Below are 23,310 nucleotides of genomic sequence, written 5' to 3'. Positions count from 1 at the left end.
ACAACCGAAAGTTTACTGCAAATACTGCATGCATTCAAAGCAACATATCATACCATCATTTGCCATTTAAATACGTTAATAACTAAACCAAAACAACAGTATGACAAGCATCACTATTAGTATTGCTTGGGATTTGATCAAACTCTAACCCTACATATTCAGTATTGTGTTACAGACGTGAATGATACCTCATAGCATCAATTGTTGATTAGAGGTGTGCTATAATGATTTTTGCCTGGCATGCAATGTCATGATCAGAAAATATCGGTAGGTGGAGTCATTTATTCATTCATTCAACTGATTTGTTCAAAAATACTTATTCATTCAGGAACAAAACAGGTGGCTGTCTTTATGAGTGAGTCATTAAAGGGTTACTTCACCCAAAAGTCAAATTTCTGTCATTAATTACTCACCCTCATGTCGTTCCAAACCTGTAAGACCTTCGTTCATCTTCGGAACACAAATTAAGATGTTTTTGATGAAATCCAAGAGGTTTTTTAATCCCCCATAAAAAGCAACGTAATTACCACATTCAAGGTCCAGAAAAGTAGTAAAGACATCGTTAAAATAGTCAATGTGACTACAGTGGTTCAATTACATCACACACTTGCGTCGTGCTACTCGCGTACAGCGTCGGCTAATGACAATCAAAAATATCTTAATTTGTGTTCCAAAGATGAACGAAGGTCTTGCAGGTTTGGAACGACATGATGGTGAGTAATTAAAGACAGAAATTTCATTTTTGGGTGAACTAACCATTTAAATCATTCACTCCAAAGACTCAGAAACACTATTGGTTAATTTGACTTAAAGGTATAGTTCACCCAAAAATGAAAATTTGATGTTCATCTGCTTACCGCCAGGGCATCCAAGATGTAAGTGACTTTGTCTCTTCAGTAGAACACAAATGATGATTTTTAACTCCAACCGTTGTGGTCTGTCAGTCAAATAATGCGAGTGAATGGTAACACAAATCAATAAGAGTAAAAAAAACATGCACAGACAAATCCAAATTAAACCCTGCGGCTCATGAAGACACATTGATGTCCTAAGACAAGAAACGATCGGTTTGTGCGAGAAACCGAACAGTATTTATATAATTTTTTACCTCTAAAACACCACTATGTCCAACTGCGTTCAGCACTCGTTTAGTGAGGTCTGATCGCGCTCTGACAACGGAAGTAATGCCTAGCACTCATTGAAGTTTAAGCGCGAGACATCACTGCCGTTGCCGATCGATTTGTGTCTTAGGACATCAATGTGTCGTCACGAGCCGCAGGGTTTCATTTGGATTGGTCTAAGGAAGTTTTATTTACTCTTATAAAAGAAGTTCCCATTCACTTCCATTATTTTACTGACAGATGGCAACGGCTGCAGTTAAAAATCATCATTTGTGTTCTACTGAAGAAACAAAGTCACCTACATCTTGTATGCGCTGGGGGTAAGCAGATAAACATCAAATTTTCATTTTTGGGTGAACTATCCATTTAATATGGAACTATTTTCGTTGGCTGAGTAAAAATAGACAAATTAACTTGAAATATTGTGTTTAAAATGTGTCAATAAAGAAAAGTAACATGCTGTTGTTGTTCTAAATACCAGCATGGCTGTGATTACCTGCGTCACTAGTGCCTATGAATATGGAGCTCACACTCGAGGAGGAAAAGCAGTTTTATTCAGGGGTCTAAACTGAGCAAAAAAAAAAGCAAAGAAAAAAAGCAATTTGTTTCAGATATTGTGCATATGGACTAAAAGTAAGACGGAATTCTGATAGCTCGCAATGTAAATCAATTAGATTTTTATACAGTATAACAGACCAAATCGTCGTTTTGAAATCGTTCAGTGATGGCCGATTTCAAAACACTGCTTCAGGAAGCTTTGGAGCGTTATGAATCAGCGTGTCGAATCAGCGGTTCGGAGCGCCAAAGTCAAGTGATTTTGTTTGTTTGGCGGTTTGACACGCGATCCGAATCATGATTTGATACACTTATTCATAACGCTCCAAAGCTTAATGAAGCAGTGTTTTGAAATCGGCCATCACTATTTAAGTTGTTATTTTGTTTTTTTTGGCGCACCAAAAATATTCTTGTCACTTTATAATATTAATATTGAACCACTGTACTCACATGAACTGATTTAAATATGTTCTTAGTACCTTTATGGATCTTGAGAGAGGAAATGTCATTGCTGGCTATGCAGGCCTCACTGAGCCATCGAATTTCAACAAAAATATCTTAATTTGTGTTCCGAAGATTAACGAAGGTCTTATGGTTAATAACATTATTTTCATTTTTGGTTGAACTAACCTCATTCTGTATTCTCATTTTATATCTTGCTTCCACCTGTAAATCTCAGTATGCCACCAGGATTCAGTGAATGATCAATGCACTGTGGTTGTGCCCTGCATGACACAGCCAATCCATCATGCAACAACAGACCCCGGTTGAAGCTTGTCACGCTTGTCTGGTAGAGAGTACATAATTCACAGTTGATTTGCTTGCTTCTGGTGGTCAGTGTTCAGTGATATGAGGGCAGGGTGGTCACAGTGTCACGCATTGATCCGGCACACTGACATTATACCAACAGTCAGTGGCAGCTAATAAAAAAGGTTCCTTAAAAAGACCATTTAGTCTTGCCATTATAACTACTACACACAAATAGGAAGCTTGTCAAAAATATAAGGTAAAAATGATCAGAATAAAGACATGACTTTTAAACAGTCTTGTCTTTATTTTGATTACTGAAGGACAATGTTTAAAATCATCTGTTAAGGGTTGCAAGATAGGAAGCCCATTACTAGAACAGGTCTGCATACATACTAGTCTAATGAATTCCTCAGGAACATCTCTACATCCCTGTTCAAGTGATATTCTGATCACTAGCATATAGTCTAACAATAGCCAGAATTCAAAACTTCAAAAGTACAACATCACAGCCAAAAAAAACAGCACTAAGATAGTCCGACTGGCTTCAGAACCCCGCCCAACACCAATCAAAGCTTAAACATGCTCATTACAACGTAAGGTAGAACTACATCCGCACGGGGGAGAAAAAAAATGCTTTTTTAACAAGGCATTCTTTGTGAATAGGAACAGACCAGCAGCTCTCTTCATTAGTTTATCAGCAAATTGAAATGTTATCTATGCATTACCATTCTCAATGCTCTCTGACAATCTAAAATATTTTTTTATTCATTATGGAACTCGGAAATACAATTTATATTCATGCCCAAAATTAAATGTCAAAATATTTTTATAAGTCTAAAAAGATTTTTTTTTTATATCAATAATGTTGCAACTAATGTTGTGAACAGTACCACAACAAAATGAGCACCCCATGGGCGTAATTGCTAACATTTCCAATTTGACACAGTTAGTGAACCCTGCAATACCACTGTAATACATTCCTTCCCTAAGCAATGTCAGAAAGCAGCATTAAACGCTTATATTAAGTATTAAAATGTCACGTCTGCCAGCATATATTACAGGAGATTAAATTAAGATTGGATGTTGTATTTGGTACAATCAATAATGAATAATTTAACTCTCTTTTGAAATAATTATTAACAGATTTTCAGAAAAATGTTTACTTGCTTTGTTACGTTTTTCACCAATTAACTTTTAAATTACATAGGATTGTTATCATCAAACAATCCCCTTAATGTCTGGTGGTGACTCAAATAAATGGATAAGAAACATGGAATTTTATAAATTACCACTCTGTATGTATTACGTGTTTTTAAAAAAATTACTTTATGCATTACTGACAAAAGAAAATGGTAACACTTTACAATAAGGTTCATTAGTTAACTACATTAGTTAACATGAACTAATAATGTATTGCTATTCTACAGCATTTATTAATCTTGTTAATGTTAATTTCATCATTTACTAATACATTATTAAAATCAAGAGTTGTATTTGTTAACATTAGTTAATGCACTGTGAAGTAACATGAACAACTATGAACAGCTGTATTTTTATTAACTAACGCTAACAAAGAAAACAATACTTCTTAATCCATAACAGTGGCTTTGACATTTCCATAAAATATAGGCTACTATAATCAGTAAAATAATCAGTATCCAAAAACTGAAAAAGTGTCTAAGCTCAAGCTTTTTTTTTATTTATTTATTTTTTTTTACATGAAATGTAATGAAGTGGTCCAAGAATATAGACTAGAATATATATCTTGTATATCTTCAGCGTGTGTGTTCTTTTCTGCGTTTAGCTCGGGTGTTTCTCTCAGCTTGTGGTTGTGAAGTGGACTGGTTTTGAGCGCTGAGGGATTGCAGAGCTTGAACTCGATGTAGGCGTTTACTGAGCTCACTTTCACATGCCTGGACCAGCGCTGATGTCCTTTCACTGTCTCGGCCCAACACCTCCATCATGACCTCCACTCCTTGTTTCACCACCATCTGCATAAACAAATACACCCATTTATGAGACAATAATACTAAATTAGTACTCTTAACCAAACATGCAAAAGATTACCTGTTTTTATTACATATTTTTTGTATTAATATTAACTAATAGGCATTTATCTGCAAAAACACCTTTATATTAATTATTAATTTTATATTTTTTATTAAACTGTATGACAGATATTATACTCCTGTGTCTTACATTCATTCCACTGAAAAGAGTGAGTGCCCCCTACTGATATATGACTGAAAGTACTTTTTTTTTTTTTTTTTTAATATTCAGTCAACATGACATCAAAATTGACCCTAAGATATGTAATGCCAACTTTTCACAAGCCAATCAATTCCCAGTGGATGAAAACAAGTCCTGCCTTCAATTTTTTCACTGAATATCCCGTTACACTTACAGAAGTAGAATGGGTTGTGAATGGTGTTCATGTCTTTCATTCTCTAGTGTAAAATAATAAATATGTTTACTTTTTACACCATAAATCAAAATGGACAATTCTTATTTTTTATGGAAAAATTGTATTATTTATTCTAAATGATGTCTATGCACATCATTATTTTTTTTAAAAAAATTAATGTACCCTCATAATCTTTAATCAAAATAACTTCCCCTCCCTCTTGCAGTGACTCTTCCCTCTTGTCTTCTCTGATGAAGTGTTTACTGGCGTGAGTCCGGGACCATCTGTCACTCATATGAGATCACAGCAATAGCAAACCACAACCACTTAGAGACACTACTGTGCAAAAGTCTTAGGCATGTCAGTATTTTTACCCCCCAAAAAATGGTTTTAACCCAGTTATTTATATCTTTTGCTCTAGTGTCAGTGTGCAGTAGGAAATATCAGTTTACATTTCCAAACATTCATTTTGCCATTAATTGTAATAATCCCAGTGAGATTTATGTATGCACAAGGAATCTAACAATAGCCTATGCTCCACACGGAGATCTGATCTCACCATCATCGAATCCGTCTGTGATTACACGAAGAAATAGATGAAACTGAGACAAACTAAATCCAGAAGAACTGTGGCCATATCTCCAAGACACTTGAAGAAACTGACCTGCAAAGCTACAGTACTGTGTGAAATTTTAGGCTTGTGTAAAAATGCTGTAAAGTGAGGATGCTTTCAAAAATACTGTTATTTATCAATGAACTTCTATTAATCAAATCAATACTTGGTGTGACCACCCTTTGTGTTTAAAACAGCTTTTGTCCAGGTACACTTGCGCATCGTTTTTCAGGTAGCTTTGCAGGTCGGTTTCTTCAAGTGTCTTGGAGATATGGCTTTAGTTTGGATTTAGTTTGTCTCAGTTTCATCTGTTTCTTCATGTAATCACAGACGGATTCGATGATGGTGAGCTCTGATCTCCATGTGGAGCACCGGCTGTTGTCAGACTGCTTGTGCATACAAAAATCTCACTGGATTATTATAATTAATGGCAAAATGAATGTTTAGAAATGTGAACTGATATTTCCTACTGACACACTACAGCAAAAGATACAAATAACTGGCTTAAAACCCTTTTTGGGGGCGTGAAAATACTGACATGCCTAAGACTTGCACAATACTACATACGTCACAATAGGGAAGAAAAGACTATCACAACTTGTGTTTCATGCAGATTTTGTGAAATTGTGGGAGATCTTACAACACCGTTGTGGCTGGATATCATACCTGTAGCTCTTCATTGGACAGTCTGGTCTCTGGGTATTTTTTGTCCTTCAGAACCATTAGCGTAGTGGAGCTGAACCCTGCTGCGGCCTCCACCTGCACCCCATCTGTCTCATCTAGTTTAGCGCCTGCAGCAATGACAGTGGTTAACATCCCGAAAGCGCTAGAAAGATTAGGGCTGTCACAACAACAGATAAGCTGTTGATCATCCAAGCTGCTACTTTTCTTCATTCCACCAAGTACTGATAAAATCAACTTGTGTGAACTGGTACAATATTTAGAAATAGCTCAGCGACACCATCTAGTGGCATCAACATTACAGTAAATAACCTGATGTCACTGTTCATTTGGGGATTTTTCATGTATTGCTGGTATTTTAAACAAATTCCTACATTCTTCTTGTGGGTCCAAGGTGCCTTCTTGCTCCATGGCTTTCAAATAGAGCCTCAGTAACTCTTTGGACTGTCTTTCTTCTTCCTTGCGGTCCAGCATTCTCTGCAGCGTGTCCTGCAGGACCTGGGTTTTCTGCTGTGAGAAGTCCAACGCTGCAGCCAGATCGAAGCATGGCACATCAATCAAACTCTGTAACACATTTTTATACAATTATCCTCTGAAAACCACAATAAAACACTGGCTATTTACACAATATAATCATACATGTAAATGACAATGGTCAGATATGTCGCAAAATAAAAAGCAAGACTCAAGCAGACCTGTAGATCTGCCTCGGACATGAGGATAATACTGGCCAAGTCCTGTCTGAGCTGTTTTGCCAAACTGTGCCAAGATTCAATGCCATCAACATGGTCTATTCCATCTACCTCCAGACTAGCAGACACTCTGTAAGGCTGTGCTGTTCCTCCATCGACTAGACAAAACAGATCAGTTTAGATTAGCACTGATGAGCTGAAAATATAGTAATAAAATCATCCTGGGATAGGCTATATCTCACTTTGATGAGTATGCATCCATATTTCATCGGCATGCAACAGCATAAATTTTGTATTTGCTGGCAGACACAGAAAGTAAGCCTTGTCTTCTACGATGGTCCCATCTTCTTCAAGCACCACTGAGACTGATGCACTGGGACTAAACCCTAGAGCCTCACCACCTGTGGGTTTCAGAGATGAAGAGAATGTGTCAAATGACAAACAGAGCATAGGATGAACTGTCAACCCTTAGAAATGAGTAATGGCTTATTATTAATGCCATGCCAGCTTCTTTGGCTATTTTCATGGTGCATAATAAATTAAAGGATTAGTCCACTTTTAAATACACTTTTCCTGATAAATTTACTCACCCCCATGTCATCCAAGATGTTCATGACTTTCTTTCGTCAGTCGAAAAGAAATGAAGGTTTTTGAGGAAAACATTCCAGGATTATTCTCCTTACAGTGGATTTCAATGGCTACCAACAGGTTGAAGGTCAAAATTACAGTTTCAGTGCAGCTTCAAGGGCCTTAAACGATACCAGATGAGTAATAAGGGTCTTATCTAGCGAATCGATCTGTCATTTTCGAAAAAAAATACAACCGTTTATGCTTTATAAACAAAATATCGCCTTGAACGTACTTTCCGCTTCCACATTCTTCATAATGCTTACGCTGAATGTCCTACACCTTCCCTATTCAAGTTACGGAAAAAAACGAAACTGGCGCCGCGTTCGTTCCGTAAGTATTATACATTCAGGACATTCAGCGTAAGCATTATGAAGAATGCGGAAGCGGAAAGTACGTTCAAGGCGATATTTTGTTTATAAAGCATAAACGGTTGTATTTTTTTCGAAAATGACCGATCGATTCGCTAGATAAGACCCTTATTACTCATCTGGTATCATTTAAAGCCCTTGAAGCTGCACTGAAACTGTAATTTTGACCTTCAATCTGTTGGTAGCCATTGAAATCCACTGTAAGGAGAATAATCCTGGAATGTTTTCCTCAAAAACCTTCATTTCTTTTCGACTGACGAAAGAAAGACATGAACATCTTGGATGACATGGGGGTGAGTAAATTTATCAGGAAAAGTGTATTTAAAAGTGGACTAATCCTTTAAGTTATTTAATAAAAGGAGTTATTCAACTTAAGCCGGAAGCGCTGCACTGTGTTTACTAGGTGAATAGCGTAGGAGACTGACATGGAAAAGAAGAAATTGTTGAATAAAGTCGTTATTTTTGATTGATTTATGCAGACAAATGTATTCTCGTCGCTTCATTAAGGTTGAACCACTGTAGTTTCATGGACTATTTAAACGATGTCTTTACTACCTTTCTAGGTCTTGAAAGTGGTAATAACATTGCAGTCTATCAGAGGAAAGAAAGCTCTCAGATTTCATCCAAAATATCTTAATTCTTGTAAGTTGAACGAGGGTCTTAGTTTGGAACAACATGAGGGTGAGTAAATGATGACAGAATTTTCATTTTTGAGTGAACTAACCCTTTAACATATTCAGAGGTGATGCAAAATACATTAAAGTATGGGAAAAACATTAAAGAATGTATGTAATGTAACATTAATTTTAATGGCATTCTTTACTAAACTATTAACACGATAGCATGTCAATGCACCCGTTTATTTCAGTTTAAGTGCTATATACATTTATATTATATATATTATTAAATATATATTATATTTATAGTATTTTAAACTTATAATGAATAATATTTTTTAACGATGGGAGAGAAAAAAAATAGATTCTCTCTCCAACAATTCTGAACCGATTCCGAACCGAAATGCAAAAATTATTATTATTATTATAATTTTTATACATAATCATATATTATCTTTTTCTTATTATTACTTTAATCCATTAATTAAACATTTTTTGCTCTTATGTGTCTATATTGATCTTTGTTCTAAAACTATTTATCTTTATGTTCTAAAATTTTTCTCTAACATTTCTTTTTAAATTAAGTCCTATGTAAACACTTTGAAATACCACCGTGTAAAGCGTGCTATATAAATCAATTTGCCTTAATTAAATGTTTATTAATCATTTTTATTTCTATGTGAATGCTAAGATCCTAACGGCGTACTTATTAGCATAAACTTTCACTTCTAACTTAATTCAGGGTGAAGCAAACTCATTTATTTTCATACCCACCTTTTAATTTGAGTTGATCCAGAGAGCTCACCGCCAGCCCATAACACTTCTGTCGGCTAACGTTACATACTTTACATGCTTTTAATTCTGTCATGATGGTCAAAGTTCAAAGTTCATAATTTAGTATCTTCAGCGCTTCACAACTCGTTCGTGGGTGTTATTTTTGTGTCTAAAGCCTCATAAATCACGTTACACTTAATATCCTCAGCATATGTTTGACACTGTATCTCAAGAATTGAAAATAAACATATTTTGGCTTCCGTGTTATGAAACGTGCTGATCGAAATGAAACAGCTTGTTTTGCGATGTGAACGAATCGTTCTTTTGATTAAAATCGTTTTAGTGAATCAATTGAACCGATTCCCAAAAGTCCCAACATGCATACTATCCACCCTATCCGGCCTAAATAGTATTGAATATTACTAATGTCACATATTGTTTAGGATGGATAGTATACACATTAAGACGCAGACTTGGTAAAATAATCATCACTTTGAACTGGTTCTTTGAAATGAACTGTTCAAAAGAATCGATCAGTGTGAATGACTCGAACTAATGTATCACTAGTTCAGACCAGAGCCATTGAAAGAAGAATCTCTCTCAATGGCTTTGGTTCAGACAAAATTAATCGAGCACCGTTGAACCATTAGCGTCGTTAGCTAGCAGCTCTGAGAAGATGGCATCCCCAGACCAACCTGACCAGCAAAATCAGGTAGTTGATAAAATTCCTTCAGTTAGCAACATGTATTTTGATTGTTCGGCCGTGGACCTGCATAGTAAACGCACAATTTATCACGTTTTAATTATTGATAAGCTTATAATCTGGCTGTTCCATCATGTTGTTTTGGAAAAAGTTTTAGCTGGTTTGCTAGCGTCCTGCTCACTGTCATCCCATGCAGTCCTACAGATGTGTGTGACAGGTGGAGGGCAGGCCACAGAGAATAGCGCATATAGGCGATTTCTCTGCAGATCTCAGTGTGTCAGGCTCTGTGAAAACTATAGAAGCACCTTGAAGAGAGTTATCACCTATTATCTGTTATGTTCAGTTAGGGGACATTGACCCTGAAAACATGACACAGGTCACATCAGGGACGTAGCCATCATTTTAAAAGTGAGGGAGACAGAAATATCAAGTGTAGCAGTATTTATTTTATTTTTTTTAACCAGTAATGGACAGCTTTTTTTCTTATCTCTTGCTTTTAATTGGCTAAGAAATCAAATACACTGCTGAACAATAACCTAAAGTATTTTTCCTGTATTTTCCTAATGATAATTTTATGATTTATGTACTACAAACACTTGTGCATGGATTTTATAAAATGTAAATATTTATCACAGAATAAGGCTGAAAATATATTGTATAGTTTCTATACTGTAATAAAGGCTGTCAATTAGCACTGCATTATTCATATACTTTATTAAAATACCCCGAGATGGCTTAAAACACAATAAATCACATTTTCGTAATCGAGTGTTTATTGTCAAAACGTTTCTGCTTTTTATTCAGCTGCAGCGATAGCTGGATGCCTGTGTCCAAATAAGGGATTTTCTGGAACCTCATAAGTAATTACTTCTATGAGTCCATTTGGGACTTTCTGCGAGAGAGCGCCCTCCGGCTTCCAGTATATTAAACTTACATTACATGAGTGTTAGCACTCCATAATGCTTACATTGCCTCGTTTTGGGTAAGAATAAAACATTAAGTCTCACATAGAATATCTTGTCTCCTTGAATTTGAATCTAGATTTATTCACATTGGCCCATGAAAACCTCAATGTGAACAAACTTGCCTAAAAAAAAGTGTGGGGGATGTTTTATTAAAAGTGCAGGGCACGCCCCCCCATGTATTCTATGCCCATGTGTCACTTTTATTCCTCCATGTACTCGTCTGTCTCAGTCAAAAAAAAATTTCTTTCTGTGTTTACAGCTAACGTACAGGTATAAGCTTTATTCATGCAATGTATCATCTACGAATTAAAGGGTTAGTTCACCCAAAAATGAAATTTCTGTCATTAATTACTCACTCTCATGTTGTTTCACATCCCTAAGACCTTCGTTCATCTTCAGAACACAAATTAAGATATTTTTGATGAAATCTGAGAGATCTCTGACTCCTCCATAGACATCAATTCAATTACCACTTTCAAGGCCCAGAAAGGTAGTAAAGACGTGACTACAGGGGTTCAACTTAATTTTATTAAAAACAAAACCAAAATAACGACTTTATTCAACAAATTCGTCTCTTCTCTGTCATTCTCCTACACTGTTTACGTTATACAGCGCAGTGTTTCTGGTTTCTATGTCAGAACGCTGACTCATTATTGGCCGGCTCCTGCGACAGCATCACACGCATGCGTCGTGCTGTTCACGTGAACAGCGTCAGCCAATACGGAGCCGGCGTTCAGACCAGAAACCGGAATTGACTCATTGACTGTTTATTCTTAAGCATTTTTCTCTATTAATACTATTATATAAACAAAAGTTTGGCATAATAAATAATAGGTGAATTTAGATGCTTATTTTTAATTAGTTTATTGTAAGTAATACAGGATACCTGGCTTGTATTCTGAATACTAGTTGAAAATATTTGCTAAGTTTTGTTCAGTCAGTGTGTTAACCATGTTGGTGCAGTGTGAAAATGACAGTTATGATTCTTAACATGCTAAATTTGTTGCCAAATTTAGAATGTTTGAAGTGTTGCCGTTTGCTGGGACAGTGTGAACCAGCCTGAATAAGAAGTTCAGTGTGTGTGCTAATATTTGTTTGGAGTACTGAGTGTGTGTGCTAATATTTGTTGGGAGTACTGTTGTTGGGAGTACTGAGTCTCTCAGTCTATGACGCACATAGCAGACAGTGTAGCCAAGGTTAAATATTTGTGCAGGTAAAAGATAGTGATGTATACTTTTGTGGTCAGTAATTATTATTATTTTATTTTTTTTGAAAGAAATTGATTCGGTAACACTTTATTTTTTTTTTTTTTTTTTAACTAGTTGCTTATTAGTATGCATATTACTAGAATATTGGCTGTTTGTTAGTAATTATTAAGCACATATTAATGCCTTATTCATTCTGCATGACCTTATTCTACATTCTTAATCCTACCCAATACCTAAACTTAACAACTAATTTACTAACTATAAATAAGCAGTAAATTAGGAGTTTATTGAGGGAAAAGTCATAGTTAATAGTGAATACATGTTCCCTATACTAAAGTGTTACCATTGATTCTTTTACAGTATTTAGAAAGGGTACATTAAAGCAAGGGTGTGCAGTTTCGTAGAGCGTAAGATCCCACCCTCCCTTCAGTACCCTCTCCATAGCTACGCCTCCTCCTAAAGACATGAATGCACACAGCAGATTTTGCAAAGCGTCACGAGAGGTGGCATTAAATTACCTCATGTTTCAAAGCACAAAACATTATAATAATATGAATGTAAACAACTTTCAAGAAAAGTCCTTTCAAGAAAAGTCTGTTCACTCGGTGGCCGTATTTGCAACGTCTCCCACCAGCTGTTTCAGGCATCCAAGGCCAAGTCCTATATACTTGAACAGGGGAATCCTTAAAGGTGCCCTAGAATTAAAAATTGAATTTATATTGGCATAGTTAAATAACAAGAGTTCAGTACATGGAAAAGACATACAGTGAGTTTCAAACTCCATTGTTTCCTCCTTCTTACATAAATCTCATTTGTTTAAAAGACTTCTGGAAAACAGGTGAATCTCAACATAACACCGACTGTTACGTAACAGTCGGGGTGTACGCCCCCAATATTTGCATATGCCAGCTCATGATTGAGGCATAACACAAGGGCAGTTAGTATTACACAAGGGCAGAACGTCTGGATGTGCACTGCTGAATAATCAGACTAGGTAAGCAAGCAAGGAAAACAGCGAAAAATGGCAGATGGAGCAATAATAATTGACATGATCCATGATAACATGATATTTTTAGTGATATTTGTAAACTGTCTTTCTAAATATTTCGTTAGCATGTTGCTAATGTACTGTTAAATGTGGTTAAAGTTGCCATCGTTTCTTACTGTATTCACGGAGACAAGAGCCGTCGTTATTTTCATTATTAAACACTTGCAGTCTGTATAATGCATAAACACAACTTCATTCTTTATAAATCTCTCCAACAGTGTGTAATGTTAGCCAGTTAGCCACAGAGCATAGCCTCAAACTCATTCAATATCAAATGTAAACACCCAAATAAATACAGTACTCACACAATCCGACGCATGCATTCAGTATGCATGACGAACACTTTGTAAAGATCCATTTTGAGGGTTATATTAGCTGTGTAAACTTTGTTTATGCTGTGATAGAGTCGAGAGCTCGGGAGGGGGCGGAGAGCGCGCGATTTAAAGGGGCCGCAACCTGAAATCGGCTCGTTTGTAATTATGCCCCAAAATAGGCAGTTAAAAAAAATAATTTAAAAAAATCTATGGGGTATTTTGAGCTGAAACTTCACAGACACATTCAGGGGACACCTTAGACTTATATTACATCTTTTAAAAAAAAGTTCTAGGGCACCTTTAAATCTCAAAAACTGATTGCTAAACTCACAATTAAATAACATATTTAAAATCAGCAACAAAATCTGACATGGACTGTCCCATAAATGTTGTTTCTTACACTCAGATAGCTTTAAAAAAGTATTTTTCAGACTACATCTGCCAAATTGGGACTTAATCCGCCAAATTGCGTGTTGCACGTTCATCCATTCATAAGTAATATGAGTGTTATATGATCTTTGAATATCTAAAGTCTTTGCTTGTACCACCTGACTGCTGCGGATTCATTTCAGCATTGATAGTGTTGACATAGAAATGGCCATATAGAGTCTGAGGACATGAACGGCTCCGTGTAGAACGTCAGGGGTGCCATCTCGTAATTACGACATGGCGTGAACACGGCATGAGCTCGTTTTGGTTCAGGAGGAACTGTAAAAGGCAGTTGCTATTTGTTTTTGCCTCTTACTCTGCTAAGCCTCATGAAACATGCTGATGGCGTGTGATGTCTGTCACAGGTTGACAGGCAGGTAGGGACTGAATGCACTGATTAGATGAAAATTTTTTGGTCCTCTGACTTCCAAAGAAGATCAGTTATTATTATTAAAAGTAGTCTAAATATTAAAAATATATATTATATTTTAATATTTAGACTATTTTTTATTAATAATTGCTATCTGATTGTGAAGTTTCAACCAGTATAACAAAAAGTGTTGCCTACCCTAGCTTTAAAATGATCATTTTTATATATATATATAGTTTATATTTTTATTCTTTAAAAATCCTGAAAAAACACTTGCACACTCTCCACATTTCATTAAGCAGCACATCAGCATATTAGAAAGATTTCTGAAGGATCATGAAATTAGAGATTTACTATTGCAGTAAAAAAAAAGTAAAATATATTAAAATTAGGGCTGTCAATCGATTAAAAATTTTAATCTAATTAATTACATACTCTGTGATTAATTAATCTAAATTAATCGCATACATAATTTTTGCTGTGAAAGTATTAAATATTTCAATTCAAATGAATCAATGCAGAGTTTTTCTGAAAAAAATGGTCTTCGGTGGTGACAGACATGGTCATCCACACAAACAGTAAAAAGTGCCCTACTCACGTGATCTGCGAGCCCGATACTGACAATAAAGTACCCGTCACTCTCACTGTAATAATTCTTTCTTGCCCTCTTTGCAAAAAGAAGTGATTTTATAGTTTTGTAAGAGAAGATGCTTTTTTGCTAAACCTGAAAAGTATTAAAAAGTAGCATTTCGAAGTTATATTAACTAATAATATAATTTTCTACCATGTACAATTGAATGCACCTAACTAACAACAACTTGCTTTGTTCTGGTTTCACCTCACTCCAGTCTAAATTAACTGATTTTATAGGTAGGCCTAATTTACTACACATTGTCATTTAAATAACCTGAAAATATTGTGGATTATTAAGGCTAATTTTACTAACCACTCTTGCTAAATGGGGTAAGCACACTTATGTTCTCATTTCAGAGTTGTTCGTGTAAACGATTCATTATAGACCGTGTGGACAGATCAGTTGTTGTCATGATTCATTAAAATGAATCTGTTCAAATGAGTCATTAGGTCGCGAATTGGACATTAGCGGACGTTGACGCGTTGCGTGCGAATCGCGACTGTTATTAGGACATCGCAAAAGATTTGTCAACACAGAAAACACTTCACCACTGGATAGGATTTTCTTTTTGTTTACTGAAAGTGTGGTTTATGTCAGCTGCACATGCAGGGCGCCTGTCAGAGAAGATGAGGTGACGTTCTTTTGAGCACTATTCACACCTAGCGGTTATTCAGGAAAAACATTCTCCGAATGCGCCTCGTGAAACATGGATTCGGTCTTACGAACTTTTAGCATTGTGTCAGTTGATTTAGATCATTATGTGTGAGGTAGAGAGAGTGCAAAGACAGTGCTTACTTTGAAGACGGAGAGAGCTCGCGCGCACGAGGGAGGAGCTCTGCTCGTTCTGTCCGTCAGCGCAGCAGTCGTCTCCCTCCTTCATTTTACAGTCGAATGGTGGCTAGAACAGCTCCTGGTTCAAAGGTCAATACGGAATGGATTAATCTGCGTTATTTTTTCTCAGATTAATTAATCGAAATTAACGCGTTATTTTGACAGCCCTAATTAAGATAGAAAAGTTATTTTAAATTGTAATACTATTTCACAGTATTATAAAAGAGTTTTCTTTCAAAAACACTAATAATCTTACTGACCACAAATTTTTGAATGGTAGTGTTAAAACTGTTGCTATTGTGACCTTGAGCCCTTATTCCTAACCCGAAATTGCTTTAGAGAGACTAATACGTTTACAGTATGCCAGTGATGCTTAAAAGAGTCAACTGAATGGCTAATTAGTAAATTAAACATCCTATTTTGAACTTTTCAGGCTTACTTAGTGCTCTAAAGTGGATCTGACCAATAGTATCATCATCCAGATCCACTGAACTAAAACTCTGATGCCTACAAAGAAAGTTCCAGGCCTGGCTCAATTGCAGATGTTGATAAAAGCAGGAGTGTTGGTTGCTGGTAATCAGTAATGCAGTAAACTCTATAGTCTGTCAAGAACTGTATCACAATGTATAGACACTAAGGTTTCACCTCTTGCAGGCTAATGGAGAAAGGCATCATTGAGTTGTGTATAGGTGAAGAGACATCATAAGGACTATAAACCTTTAATTAATCTCAGATTTATGATAGGTCTAGTCTGATCTGGATCCTATCATTTCTTACCCCACCATTTTTGAAAGAAGTCTTTTACCAAGCTTCAAGTTTCACCAAGGCTGCATTTATTTGATCAAAAAATATTGTGAAATACTATTACAATTTAAAATTACTTTTATTGCTGGCAGAGCTGAATTTTTTACCAGTCATTACTCTGCAAAAAATGTTAAATGTCTATGGTTAGAGTTGTCATTTAATAAGAGTCTAGCTCTGTGCTGTACTGTACTAGAATCACATGTATGTCATAAATTCTACCACTAGATGGCGCTGTAACACAAGGCTACTTGTTTCTTTCAGAATGCTGCTCCAGCCAGAGAAGATACGGCTCCAAGAGAAGCGCTGGTAAGTTTTTATGAATCCGGCTAACCAGCACTCATTATTCTCTACATAGAGTCTTGCTGAAACACTGAATAATATATTTTTTAAAGAATTGGTTTGCATAACCATTATTATTATCACCATATGCTTAGAATGCAATAGGACAAAAAACAGAAATGTTAGCAAAAATGATATTTTGTACTGCTTTTTGTTGTGTGTTGGTTGCTGTTTAACTGGTTAATTTTATAAGAATGTATAGTTCCTGCTCTGAAGTCTGATTGGACGAGCCACGTTCAGGTTCCATATTTCTTGGTCATTAGTGTCTTTGATCAAATTGCTTTTGTTGTTGTGTTATAGGCTGTACAGAGATTTTACCACTTTATTAGACTTATTGGTACACTGGAGTTTTAAAATTTATGATACTTATATTCAGCAAGGACACATTAAATTGATCAAAAGTGACAGTAAAGTTCTAGGCCTACTTCAAATAAATGATGTTTCCTTTCGAATCATAACTTGTATCACAGCAGAACAACTGTTTTCAACGTTGATAATAATAAAAAAATGTTTCTTTTAAAAAAAAAAAACGTACGGACTCAAAATGTTTGAATGGTATGATCATGATTTTTTCATTGATAAAATGTAATTCTCAGCATGTCAGATGTCATTGACTGTAATCAGTATTTGGGGTTTACTTCAGATTACTTTAAGTAACTATTAAAGTAATGCATTACTTCTAAAAACAAAATATCTGACTTACTTTTTCAAATAAGTGTACTTATTTGAAAATATACTTATCTCTTGTCCCCATATCGAGAGAAATCGGGAGTAAGGTGCAGAGGAATTGTATGCATTGTGTAAATATGATGGTTATTGTAGTTCTAGACTAAATGTGAGCATGCATTTACTCATCTCACTTGTACAAAAACAATTAGTATTCCTCAAAAGATGAATAAAAAATGTAAAATGCAAAAAAAAAACAAAAAAAACCCTACAATAATTAAATGTTAAATTAAACAAATCACAACCACATTAATAAGCAAAAATGATTTTAGATAAACATCACATTTATATTTCATTTTTTTTTAAATGTTTTTTTTATTACTGAAGTAAAGCCACATTTCCACAGCAGGAACTTTCCCCAGGAACTAGAGACTTAGACTGTAAAAAATATGGACGTAGTGTCCGTGACGTCACTCGTAGATTTCTTAAGAGCATTTTTGAAGTAAAAAAGCGTTGCCATTTTGGCAGCGCATCATCGTGTGTCACTCCCGGATAACTGAAAATGGGCAACGAGGCGGGACGTCGTTTGAACTGAGATGCCTGGTTGCTGAAACCACGCCCGCCTATAGCACAATGTGATCATGTTAGTAGGCTGAAGAAGCTATCTATCTATCTTAGACTCTATCTAAAATATTAATAAAGATAAGTTATATCATTTGAAAGTTGTAAAGGTTTACTGTCAATCTACTGTGTCTTTTTTACGATATAGATGCTCCAGCAACAGTACTATTATAATTTGTGTCGGGTGTGCACATGACAACACGCAAAATCAAGATGGGAATTCATTACCTTAGTGATCGCGAGATGAATCCAATCCAATAAAATTTCCATTAGCATCCATTTAAAAACAAACAACAGCATTTTTTGTCCACAAAACCATTAAATCCATGAAATATTGATATATTGTCTATTGTTTGCATCACATGATCTGCTCTCCATCTTTGTTCTTCAAGAAATTATGCAATTTGAGCAGCGTTTATGTTAAAGTATCATTTTTCAAAATAGAGCAGCAGTTTTAGTCATAACATGCAAGCAGTGCTGTCGGAGTTTGTGGTGTCTTGAGTGGCATATTCTCCAGCCATTGTCATAGTACAAAAGTTTAGAACAAAAGTTTTAGCCAATGCCAAGACGAACCAACAACGTGTGTTCTGTTTATCTTCCACATGTACACAGACGTACATCTGTCTCGACCATATAACTGACCACATATTATTTGATAATTGTATAAAATAATCCCGAAAAAAGCACAAACAAGGAAGAGATGCCAAATTGAGCGGCTGGAATTAGCTGAGGTGACATGACGGCTCACAGACAGCAGCGGCAATCTACCAATCACTCAAATGACCACGCCCTTAATAATGCAGAAATTTAAGGCTTAATATAAATTAAACAGATGAGTTATAAAAAAATTCACCCCCCTCAGAGTTGTCATGAAGGGCAAAATTTGTTGTATAGACCAAAACCACAATTTGTACCAGGCTGTAAAGTTGGGCATTTTAACATGGGGGTCAATGAAATTCTGCTCTCTTTTAGAGCTTGTCTGTGAAATGCAGTTTAAGTCACTTCCGTATTGGCTTCAGGAGAAACTGGGGGAGGTTGCCGCTCATTGCTCAAACTCATGTGTTTTGAAGTAGGGTTTAAAAGAAGTTCCGGGTAAATTTCCCCCTCAGAAATTACATACTCGTGAGGTAGTTCTTTTTCAAAGTTCAGGAACTTTCGGGGGTGGGACTTGGGCACTGTTTAGACTACACAATATTTTTGTCTGGTACAATAGTCACTGTTTCAGATTATGCGATTTTGACTCCTAAATTCTTGTGTCGTGGAAAAGAAACATGTCAGACTATGCGTTGCTTCCTAACCAATCATCGCTATCCATCTTTTTAATGACGTGCATGATGTCATCGAGGTGGTGGAACTAGTGACTGACTTCACAAGAGCGTGTACAAAAAATGGTTGTACTAGCCTAATGCTACCAGTACTCACCGGGTTGCCAAAGTGCCTCCACTATCATTTTCCAGCATTTATCTTTTTTCACTCTGTCATGGTCATCCCTTGAGGCAAGAGTAGTGTTGCCATAGCTCCACGAACCTTTCCTCCATTGCATAATTCCACCATTGCACCAGTACAATCGTCTCTCTTTCGTTTCGCCATGTTTGAAAGCCGTGTATGGAATTTTGGTCCACATCACAGATGTGACGGAAGCCGTCGTGGAGGACTGAAAAATGAGATGAGCTGAAATGATTGATTTTTACATCCCGACGCCCACAAATGACCACGACACCCTATGTCAAAAGGATCGTGCCAAAATCAGGCTGATACCGTGTAGTCGGAACCCAGCATAACACATTAATTTCCATTAAAAGTAACTTGCGCAATTAGTTACTTTTTAGGGAGTAACGTAATATTGTAATGGATTACTTTTAAAAGTAATTTCTCCAACACTGACTAATTATCTGAAAACATTTGACCATTAATTAGTAGATGATTTAGTAGTAGGTAGTTTTGTGAAAAGACTGTATATGAACGTGAGTAATCCTCACCAATCCCCATAGTGTGTTTCTCAGTAGCGGAACTGCTCTCTTTCTTTTATTGCTCTTAAACTAGCAAGTTCTTGGATTATCTATGGCACATTTACTATCATTGGACAATTAGGCTGTGTATTGTTCGGTTTTGTGTGATGTGATTTTCTGCTATGAATGATATCTAGCCATGCTCAAAGCACTGTCCTTAACAGCGGGGAAAAATGCCGATTATTAAGGCTTCTTGGCTTTCTAACTGCTTGACAAGTCCCCCTTTTTTTCTCTGCTTTTCTCTTTTTGATGAGCTGCTCTTTCCCAGTTAAGTGGATTATTACAGCTCTGGATAATTCATGTCACAAGGCATTATTTGGATGGGGTGAATAATTGAAATCTGTGTCTGAAAGGATTTGATGTGGATGAGCGGAAGGGGAATAGTGGCAGGGCTGGAGGGAGGCTCTGGGCGCGAGTGCCGGGGTGTCAGGCTGGGGACACCAGTCATGTTAACAGGTTCTGACTCACCTCGCCGGATGGGCGGCCCTCGCTCCTCAGTGGCAGGCGACTCTGGCTGGAGTCTGAGCCAGAGCAGGTTTGGACCTGCACTGCACTCTGGCCTGTCACTCAAACCCAGTACCAGTCGCGTTCAGGGTTGAGCTCTCGCCTCCAGGGGTTGTGCTTCCTGGCCTGTCCCTCTCCCACACACTGTGCAGTACTTCATTATTTCTTTTCTTAACCACCCACTCACTTTTTCCTTTTCTTTCCTGTCTTCTCATTTCTTTTCCTTTTTGGTTCTTTCCTTTTTTTCCATTTTCACTTCCATTTTCTTGTCCCTTTAATTTTCTATTTTCCTATCTTTTTCATTGCCCTTTCCTTTTTTATTTTTTCCCTTTACATCTTCCTTTTTTCCATTTCCCTTTTATTTTCCTTATCCTTTTCTTCCCTTTACTTTTATTTCTGTTCTTTTTCTTTTTTATTTGCTTTCCTTTTGTGTTTGTGTCATTTTCTTGTCTTTTTCATTTCCTTGGCCCTTTTCCCTTGTGTTCTTTTATTTCCCTTTTACACTTTTTATTTCCCTTTTCTTTTCCCTTTCCCTTTACATTTCCCTCTTCTCTCTTTTTCATTTTCTTTACTTTTTGTTCTTTGCCTTTGCACTTTCCTTTTCTTTTCCCTTTTAATTTCTATTTTCTCTCCTTTTTTCCCTTTTCATTTCCTTCATTTGTGCTCTGTTCTTCCCCTTTTCTTTTCCCTGTCATTTCCTTTTCCCTTTACATTTTCCTATTCTTTCTTTTTCCTTTTCTATACTTTGTTCTTTGCCCTTTCTTTCTTTTTGTCTCCTTTTTCCCCTTTTCATTTTCTTCTCCATTCTTTGTTTTATGTTCTTTCCCCTTTTCTTTTCACTGTAATTTCCTTTTCCTTTTCCCTTTACATTTTTCTTTTCTCTATTTTTCCTTGTCTGCACTTTTTTTCTTTGCCTTTTGCGCTTTCCTTTTCTTTTCCCTTTTAATTTCTCTTTCATTCTCTCTCCTTTTTTCCATTTTCATTTCCTTTTTCATTTCCTTTGTGTTCCCCTTTTCTTTCCCTGTCATTTCCTTTTCCCTTTACATTTCCCTATTCTTTCTTTTTCCTTTTCTATACTTTGTTCTTTGCCTTTGCGCTTTCCTTTTCTTTTTTCCGTTTAATTTCTTTCTTTTCTCTCCTTTTTTCCCTTTTAATTTCCTTTTCCATTCTTTGTTTTATGTTCTTTCTCCTTTTCTTTTCTTGGTCATTTCTTTTTCCCTTTACAATTCTCTTTTCTCTCTTTTGCCTTTTCTTTACTTTCTGTTCTTTGCCTTTTCCATTTTTTTCTTTTCCCCTTTACATTTTCCTCATACTTGTCTCTCATTTTCTTTACTTTGTTTTCCTCTTCCCTTTTGTCTTTCCATTCCTCTCGCCTTTTCCCTGTCATTTCCTTCATCCTTTTTCTCTTCTCCTCATGTTCCCTTTCCTTTGTCTTTTCCCCATTCTCTGTCTTCACAGTCTACACCTGAAAGTCAATATCATAAGCAAATCAGATTATTACACCATAGAAAGCCTATAAATTCCCAACTGAATAACATATCTGCATTTAAATGTAGCAGTAAAAGCCAGAGATTTAACCATATTCATGATTGGTGGAGTTAAATATCACCTCAGGCTGTCAGAGAACCAGTGCCGTTTGCCTCGCAGAATCCATGTTTGTCAGCTCTCTTGTTTGCCTTTTAGTCTTCTGTGGTGAGCTTTCTGCCTCAAAGGTGTGTGAAAGGTTAAATATCTTTCCCTCCAGTGGTGTTTTGCGGTACCCTTCTGCGATCTACCGCCAGTGACTGTAACGCTCAGCGTGTTGGCATGGTAACTGCCGGCTCCATGGGATGCTCTCCCAGCCCTACTCTGCCCGCTGGGGCTCCACCGTGCGCCCCAAATATCACTGGCCTCCTGTGGAAAGAGCGAGGGATGCAGGAGCAGAGGGAGGAGGTGAAAGGAGGGGGAGGGGGAGAAAAAAAGGAAAGTTGTTAGAAGAACATCCCGGTCTCGCCGCAACTTCAAAAGCTCCCCTTCCCCAGGATATTAAGCAACTGTGATGAAAAATTTAGCAAGCGTTAAATAAGGCGCTTTGAAGTGATCTGTTTTGGCTCGGCAGTCTCTGAATTTCCGGAGCCCCTCTGCTGTCACCACCACGCTTGGAAAAAAAAGACAACATCCCCAAAGCCTAGGAATTGGGGTCTGCCTGACGAGATGCCTATGTTATAGCCAGTGGCGTTGGCCATTGCGTTGACTTGGCGCTCTGTTTTAATTATGCCATTATTTTCTTTATTTCGTACACCTTGCTGTTACCTCTTGCCCTCTAGGCATGGAGACATCTGTTGCTCAAATGTTGGTTTTGAAAATGAGCTTCCACCTCACAGGGATTTGTGTAAAATAACACCGATAGCAGAAAGTATCAGTGACCCATCAGGAGCATTCATTTATAGATGAGGTTGATCCATTGGGCACTGTAGACATTTTGGGACAGCATTTCACTTTTGTTTCAATTCTGCAGTTCCTGATTATGAAACTTGAAAGTTAATTATTGAGGGAATGAGGGGTGGTTAGCCAGTAATAACCCAAAAGACTTACTCTGTGCTCACTTTCAAACTGTGCTGCAATTTAATTTGCCTGGGGATCCATCCTCGGACTTTTCTCTTTTTCCCCCCCTTTGCTCA

General features: G+C 36.7%; 2 protein-coding genes across 3 annotated transcripts in view; one reads left to right on the top strand and one right to left on the bottom strand.

Annotated features, from left to right (window-relative positions):
• Positions 1-4,104: 4,104 nt before the first annotated feature.
• On the bottom strand, positions 4,105-9,521 carry dffa (DNA fragmentation factor, alpha polypeptide). Its single transcript, XM_048179295.1, has 6 exons — positions 9,206-9,521; positions 7,059-7,217; positions 6,820-6,974; positions 6,499-6,688; positions 6,110-6,234; positions 4,105-4,417 (listed from the first exon to the last, which is right to left on the bottom strand). The coding sequence occupies exons 1-6, from the start codon at positions 9,297-9,299 to the stop codon at positions 4,202-4,204; spliced, it is 939 nt and encodes a 312-aa protein (XP_048035252.1). The 5' UTR covers positions 9,300-9,521; the 3' UTR covers positions 4,105-4,201.
• Positions 9,522-9,793: 272 nt separating this feature from the next.
• Positions 9,794-23,310, top strand: part of pex14 (peroxisomal biogenesis factor 14) — an 85,654-nt gene continuing 72,137 nt past the window's right edge. For both annotated transcript variants that reach the window (XM_048179294.1, XM_048179293.1), the window contains exons 1-2: positions 9,794-9,917; positions 16,773-16,817. In XM_048179294.1, coding sequence (XP_048035251.1) covers positions 9,882-9,917; positions 16,773-16,817 — 81 coding nt within the window. In that variant the 5' untranslated portion in view covers positions 9,794-9,881. The remainder of the gene's footprint in view (positions 9,918-16,772; positions 16,818-23,310) is intronic.

Source organism: Megalobrama amblycephala, linkage group LG24 (genome assembly GCF_018812025.1).
Source record: "Megalobrama amblycephala isolate DHTTF-2021 linkage group LG24, ASM1881202v1, whole genome shotgun sequence".
Classification (NCBI taxonomy): domain Eukaryota; kingdom Metazoa; phylum Chordata; class Actinopteri; order Cypriniformes; family Xenocyprididae; genus Megalobrama; species Megalobrama amblycephala.
This window is presented reverse-complemented; position numbering and strand designations above follow the sequence as displayed.